The sequence below is a fragment of the Amblyomma americanum genome, chromosome 1, assembly GCF_052857255.1.
Source record: "Amblyomma americanum isolate KBUSLIRL-KWMA chromosome 1, ASM5285725v1, whole genome shotgun sequence".
NCBI lineage: Eukaryota > Metazoa > Arthropoda > Arachnida > Ixodida > Ixodidae > Amblyomma > Amblyomma americanum.
Window position 1 is genome coordinate 315,490,737 of NC_135497.1, and position 7,479 is coordinate 315,498,215.

Consider the following 7,479-nt stretch of genomic DNA (forward strand, 5'->3'; position numbering starts at 1 on the left):
ACACTTAAACTACCCTTAAGAGTACAATGCAAAGCACTGCCGCTTTGCCGCACAAGGCCTCTAAACTATCGCACCGAACGAATGCTCCTCAGTGGCATAGAGCACCGTGGTGCAACCCTTGCCTGGTTGCAGCGCCCTCTACTGCGTTTGCTACTCCCTGCGAGAACGCGTTGCAACCTGCTAGTCTCATTGCTTCAAAGAGGTCCACTGAAGCCACAAAGTGCGTGTCTTTGTAGCGGGCCATGAAGTGCGTGCCTGTGCACTCAGAGTAGGGCATGCCCATTCCCATGGTAAACGGACTGGACTCTGCAAACAGCCTTCGCAGATGCCCATGTATGTGCTGGTTGATGGCTCAACTGCAGATTCTTGGTTGACTCAAGTTGCAATTAGCAGTTTTATGGCAGATCTTACGCTGAACCGGACATAATCAGCCCCGCACCTATGCGACAATTAAGGGGACCACAATCTGCGCAAGAAATCACCTCACTTGAGCAAGGCAGTTATTTTTTCACAAACGTTTCAATGTGTGCCAGTGCTACCTGAAACAGAGGGGTTGCTGGGCTATCTCTGCTACCGTATCCACTGCAGTTGCTTATGCACAGGTGATTGGAGTGCAAGTTCTAAGGGTGACATAAATCTGTAAACGCATTTAAGAAGTCATTACGCAACAACCGGCGCGAACTGAATGCTACACCTTTCCCCTGCCCCAGCCGTACCCTCCTCCTCCACTTTACACCTTACTCTTCTGCCGCCTTTTCATTCTTGCCTTCCTTTTGCGTTATCACCGTACTTTCATCCCTTGCGTGCTCTTCACTTTGCTACAACTCTGCCGGTTACGCCGACAATGACGAGGACACACAAGCCAGGAATGGGTGCCTAACAGCTGCTCTCTAAAATTAGGCCTCCTACACCCTAACTGCTTTCACGATACACCGCACACTAAGACTGGCGAAGCACGTAGTACACAGACTGTCTGGTACACCACCTGCCATGAAATTCATAAGACCAATGATGAGAGGGGGTGCATGATGCATTCTAAGCAGACCGATCTGCCGCAAACAGCATGCCCAGTTTGGACAAGCTCTGTGTCGACACTGACATGGCCAGGGCGTGCCTGAACCGGCTGAACATGTCGACGGTTAAACACAATCAGAGTGTAGAGGTTCCCTCACTAACCAGCGTCACGTCTCATGCACATGTGTGTGTGTGTGCTATGCGGGAGTATAAACGTGTCTTGAAAAATGAGCAGACATTCACTGACAGCAAGTTCTCTTCAAGCTTATATTTAGTGCGCTACCTTACCTCTGTCAGTTTGACGAGGTGTCTGCCTGGGAAAGGGTTCGATGCCCAATTTTTGCTGCAACTCGGAAAGAGGCTCCTCCCAGTGCTTTTCATAATAGACACACATGAGATTCTTGGCGTTAAATCCCACTCTTAAAGCCCAAGGCAGGTGGATGTTGACATAATCTCGTCGTTGTCTAAAAAAAGAAAATAATTTTGTTCAATTTAGTTACACGGTACACCAGTGACATGCATGGCGTGCTGTCACTAGCAATGCAATTATGAAACAATAAGGACTCCCACACATCACAGTTCAAGAACAGAAAAAAGTTTCAGCAGCTCAAATCATTTGCAAAACCACAAAAGTAAATTAAGCATACAATAATTATTCAGACAGTTCTATGTGGCAACTGTGAGACCTAATACTTTCCTGAACACTTGTGTGTGGCATCAAACCACTAGGAAATGCTTTATCATTTAAACTGCAATGCACAAAGTGATGATAGCACTGATACTAATGTCAAGTAAACATGGTAGAGAAGAATACGGCCACAAGAACATAAAGAAGTACTCACCAAAATTCCACAAACTGTTACTTAGTACTCATCGCTGTAGCAAACATGGTGCCATTAATTAGGCCCTCTTTGTTTCCACTGCAATAACAGTTTAGTGCCTATCTAATGAATTACATTTGTAATCAATTTAATGCGATAACCCAAGTCATCATGACGTGCAAACAATAAGGAGGTAAGCAGCCAAACAGCCGTGTCTGGCAAACCTAAAAGCTAAATTTTTGAGCATCACAAATATCACAAGCACAAAGTGTCACACACACACAAAAATGCTAATCAACTTTATCTCTACATCACATAGCATTGCACTCAAGAAAAGCATTCAAATGTGTCGCTACAGAATGCTGAAACTCCACAATTTCCAAATTTTTCATTCAACTGCATTTGATATTATATATTTGTTACTCAAGCATGATAACACTTGCATATCTAAATATAGCTTGGTGGTACAATCTAGTGGTCACTACAATACAACCTTAAACACAACTGCTTAAAGATGCCCCTCGAGGTATAAACCAAGATAAAGCTTAAAGAGGTCATGACACCAAACTTTACAACATAAACTGCTTATTCCCCACATGTAAAAGTACATATTGGCAATAAATGCCAATTACACATGGTAAATATGGGACATACTAAGTAAAACACCACAGAGCCAGCTAAAATTTTGCCTTAATTTTGCATAACAAGTCTCAGTGCAATTTTCCACTGTTAGGTTCCTTCTACCAAGTACAAATTTTTTTTCAGGGACAGCCAAACATTTGCCCTTACAGGGGCCCAAAATATCCTCACAAGCTCCCACGGGGTGCCATTTTGAATCATGTTGCACAGTGTAATAATCATTATCTCCATGAATGTTATAAGCTTACAGTGCTTGCTGTTGGTCCTGCTCTTGAAGTGCACATAATTCTTGCTACACGCCCTGCTCTGCTACAAAACTTCCTGGCATAACAAGCCAAACAGCTTCACAATTGGCCAACGGCGCAGCGATGCACATAATTCACTTCCAATGAAATAGCTTAAAAAACAAACACACTTGGGAAATGGAGGTTAATCAACAGGAAGAACTGCAGAAGAATTAGTGTGAGGCAGGCTCTGCTGCCTTTTTATGTTTCCCACACACTTGTTATCGCTTGATGGTAATTTCTTTTTCCGAGCTTAATTTCATTTGCGCTGTAGTTTGCATTTTGGTGGTGCACAATGATAGTGAGCCTGCGAAGCAGCAAGCCATGCATATTTCACAGTTCAGAGCTGCATCTTGTCAACTTCAAGCATAATTTTCACTCTGCCAATAAAAATATATGTTGCTGTTTTCACTTCCGCAAAGTAACTTGCTGTCCACCAGTCATTCACATGAGCAACACCGCTCCACTGATTGCCCCGAGTAAAGAACAAGAATCATGTCCGCTGACCTCACAGCCCACACTGCAGATGAGCCAACAGCATACATCTGACATCACACAAACACTTCAATATGGTGGTACCAGTCGATGAAAGCAGCTTTGCAGTCTCAATTTTGATTACTTTTTTTTTAAAGAATATACAGCGCATCCAGGGCACTCAACTTTGGAGACAGAATAACAAGCTCCAGTATTGTTTACTAGAATACAAAACTGCAACTTGCTGAATGAACATGTCAAGGCACCTTTAAAGGCTGCATGGCAGCCATTTCATATCAAGAAATTTTTCAAACAATACACCAAATGTACAACCGGCGGCAAAATAAGTCGGGGCATGCAACAGGCGGCCAGAATTAGATAAAACTGCATTGTCGCGCCGTCTGACGTTGCTTCTGGTGTCGAGACATCGCAGTGTGCGTGCACGTCCTTTCATGTTCGCAGCCCTGTCTTTTTTCTCGCCTGCAGTGAACTAGCTGATTGCATGCAGCGTTCGGCGGTAGGGGTCGCTTTCTTTATTCAGAGCGTGACGCTCGCAGTTCTGCAGGCACACATCAAAGTGCGAGTGTGGGGTAGCAAATAGAGAGCGGCCTTTACCGCCGAACGCTACATGCAATCAGCTAGTCCACTGCAGGCGACAAAAAAGATACAACTGCGAGCATAAAAGGACGCGCGCGCATGCTGCAATGTCTCGACACCAGAAGTGGACGTCAAACGGCGCGACGATGCAGTTTTATCTGACTCTGGCCGCCTGTCGCATGGCCAGACTTATTTTGCCGCCGGTTGTACATGTACTGAAGTAATTTGCAGCAATCTGACAGCAAGTGCCAGTTGCACTTGCTGTCACTGCACTACTTCTAAATAGAAGCAGTTATCAAGTTACTGAAGAAGTGGCTCTGAGAGAGCTCGAAGAACAATAATATGAGCTGTTAAACATGTGAGGTGCATCTGTTCATTTCAGTTAATCCAAGCCTTAACACCAAACTGGAAAGACATATTTTCCAAACCACACAGCAGACTAGTCAAACTCAGTCTGAAACTGCATTATATATGAAAGTCTGGATCACCCAAAGAAAACATTTTGAGCAAAGTATATTTCTGATCGTTTACTATCTTATAGCAAAACTAGCCAAACTGTTAATTCTATACCATCCAAAAGCTGCTCTTCATGAAGCATTCCAATCTTAAAAAGAACGCTGAGAATTGTACGCCATCAGCAATAAAGCTGCCTTGGGGCAGTGCTCAAAGTGAAAAATGAGCAAAAGCTTGGTTATTATTTTTGAACACATGTGGCCCATTTGACCTTATGCAAGTAATATTAGAGCCAAGCAATTTGGCACAGCCTTTATAATAAGTCATGGAATTGTGTTGGTGAAATTGCCTACAAAACAAAAAAGGGGATATGCACTGGAGCAAACGCAAAAGGCACCAAACGTAACCTTACTTGGGCTTCAGGCGAATTGCTCCAAAAACTGCGCCAGTTGAGCACATGGGCATCTTGGTGTGGATGGCTTCAACCCACTTCACCGTCACTTCACCGAGCATGTGGATTGGCATCTCAAGGATTGTGTGGATCAGGTCGTGCACCTCACGGTATCTCTGAGCCACATAAGCCAACTCAGCATCATCAACAAACTGCACGGGAAGCCTGGAGTCAGGTGACACAATCTGTAAAGCAAAAATCACAAGAAGAAAGGAAGGTATTGGAGTCACACCTGCCAGTAAGGACAGAGCAGTCATCCACTCAGACTGCTTAGTTTACTCAGTGCTCACAGTAGTCATGTTCTAAAATGCACAATACATTTCTGAATGTACACAGCTCCAAGAAATGTGAAGACAATTGTGCTGCAGTATTTATCAATGACAAAAATTAACTGGGCCAGAAAAGTATAAAGCATTTCATGCATAAGCTGAATCAGATTTTTTTCTGCTGTGCCATCATTTCGTTTTATTGAACTCTTACATGTTCCCGTAAAATTAGCATTTTGGAGAGTTGCTTTGACACGACACACAACTGCACGGTGTGTCTGTATGTGTAGCTGCTGCGGTGGCTGAGTGGTTATGGCGCTCGGCTGCTGGCCCGAAAGACGCGGGTTCGATCCCGGCCGCGGCGGTCGAATTTCGATGGAGGCAAAATTCTATAGGCCCGTGTGCTGTGCGATGTCCGTGCACGTTAAAGAATTCCAGGTGGTCGAAATTTCCGGAGCCCTTCACTACGGCGTCTCTCATAGCCTGAGTCGCTTTGGGACATTAAACCCCCATAAACCATAAACCTTGTCTGTATGTGTCTTCCTAAAGTGAATCTGGTTCTTGCACTGCAGTTATATGTCAAATGTTATACCCCTTTTGCAAGTACATTCAAGCTTGAACAACTCCATTCACAAAGATGAAAACAGAAACATCCAGTGCAAAGATGGAGTGAGCCATAAGACTGGATTTACACACTAAGAAGCTGAAACTTCATTGGTATAGCTGCCTAGAACTAAATCCCGCAAAGACACTAAAATTCCATGCATATAAGTCCCATCTTTCGAACTATTTTGCAGACAAAATGTCCATATAAAAGTAGGTGTAAACCACAGGTGTTTTCAGCTCAGGACTTAAAGTCAGAGTAACTCGGGACAATTCGGAGCAGCCACCATAAGAGGGGGGGTCTGTGACCTCAGCTGCTAACAAGCAAATGTGAGAAAATTTTGTCCCCTAACTCTTAATATTCTTTGCTGTTTAGTCTATACGTAAACATGAGATGGTTTCCACTGGCTGCAAGATTGTATATTTAATCATCCATCAGTAGATGCCTGGCTGGCTTTCATGAGAATGCAGTGCACTTTTTTTTTTTTTCAGGATCCATATTAATTGTGTTCCACGTGACCCAGTTCCTGTACAATACCACATATGTTAGACCAGTGCAGGCCGACCTTAAGCCGTTTCTATTGGCTGTGAAAATACACTATAAGCACTTGATTAGTGTCCAGCAGCAACTTATGCTGTGCTGCCCTTGGAATAAGTACAATAATCTTTGTGATTCCAAAGATTCCAAAATGCACATGTAAAGGTTTCCACGCTCCTTCTTTCCTTCTGAAAGAACTATCAAAGTCAAGGGCACCAGTACCCACGTTGTCATGCAGGAACCGGTAGTACGTGTAGCCGAAAGTGTAATCGGGAAGGCGGCTGAGGTAGTCCAAGTCCACTGTGCGAGTGTTGATTCTTGGCCGGTCTCTGCGTCAGATCCGCCAAAACGGTCGCCATACTATGGCCAGTGCTACCAACCTCTAGGAACAACATGCCCGCACCTTAATATCTGTCGACCTTCTTCGTCATTCGACATTATCCTGTGCAAATCCCGAAAAGCGTAAGCCCCTGTAACTTCTCCAAAGACAGCCACCATATCTGCAAGGAGTAAACCCAAAATCTGCTGAGTGATACACAAGTGTTCCTTCACAGCATTTAAAAACAGTTGGTATTACCATCTCTAAAAGGATCAGTTATAGCAGCTAGTGCTGAACCGACCGATATCAGAGCTTTCTGCGCGAAAGTTGTCGGTATGTGGCCAGGATACAGGGGCCCCTGCTCAACCAGTGGCTCTGCAAGAAAACATCATTCACCACTACAGAAAGTTACAGCACGCGCTGCTTGGGAATCACACGAATCGGAAGCAACATATTAGCTGGCTACGTGCCGCCACAGGTCACGTTACAACTCACCATTATGTCCCTGCGTTTCAGCACTGCTCGCCTGTGCAAGCGGACGAGCGGTCAACAGAAGGGGGCTACACCCAGGTGTTTGTGCCAGAAAACGTGGCAAGCGGTACACACTACGTTTAACGGAGTGGCGACGATAACATACAAAGGCTGGCAAACGCAGCATTGCGTTGCTGAACCGGCAAGCCAGCTACGCAACTTATAAAATCTTTTCCGTCGAACTAATTAGTTTCGTTTCACCGCAAAACGCGCTAGATGCCGATACTGCTGGGTGGTTCCAAATGCGGCGAGCATGTCACCAGTCATCCGTGAGAAAATTTTGTAAATATTTATGCTTCAAACATCGGTATGAAGATTCGAAATTTTTTTAGAATTTATATAAGTGTGCATTTAATAACAGCACAAAACAAGAAGCTCGCCAGCAGAGGGTACAAAAAAAGAGGCGCACTAGCAAGAACTAGCGATTAATGAATAAAAAATTAGCTTAACAGGGCCAAATATGGCCTGAAATAAATTTAAAGGTTTCAG

General features: G+C 44.3%; 1 protein-coding gene across 4 annotated transcripts in view; it reads right to left on the reverse strand.

Annotated features, from left to right (window-relative positions):
* Window positions 1-7,238, reverse strand: part of Coq4 (Coenzyme Q4) — a 30,847-nt gene extending 23,609 nt beyond the window's left edge. The window contains exons 1-6 of one of the 4 annotated variants that reach the window (XM_077649727.1): window positions 6,955-7,237; window positions 6,718-6,834; window positions 6,544-6,640; window positions 6,367-6,469; window positions 4,695-4,918; window positions 1,303-1,478 (exon numbers count right to left, since the gene is read on the reverse strand). In XM_077649727.1, coding sequence (XP_077505853.1) covers window positions 1,303-1,478; window positions 4,695-4,918; window positions 6,367-6,469; window positions 6,544-6,640; window positions 6,718-6,834; window positions 6,955-7,117 — 880 coding nt within the window. In that variant the 5' untranslated portion in view covers window positions 7,118-7,237. Of the gene's footprint in view, window positions 1-1,302; window positions 1,479-4,694; window positions 4,919-6,366; window positions 6,470-6,543; window positions 6,641-6,717; window positions 6,858-6,954 lie in introns of all 4 variants that reach the window. The other 3 variants (XM_077649728.1, XM_077649729.1, XM_077649726.1) reach the window with 3 other exon arrangements.
* Window positions 7,239-7,479: the final 241 nt, after the last annotated feature.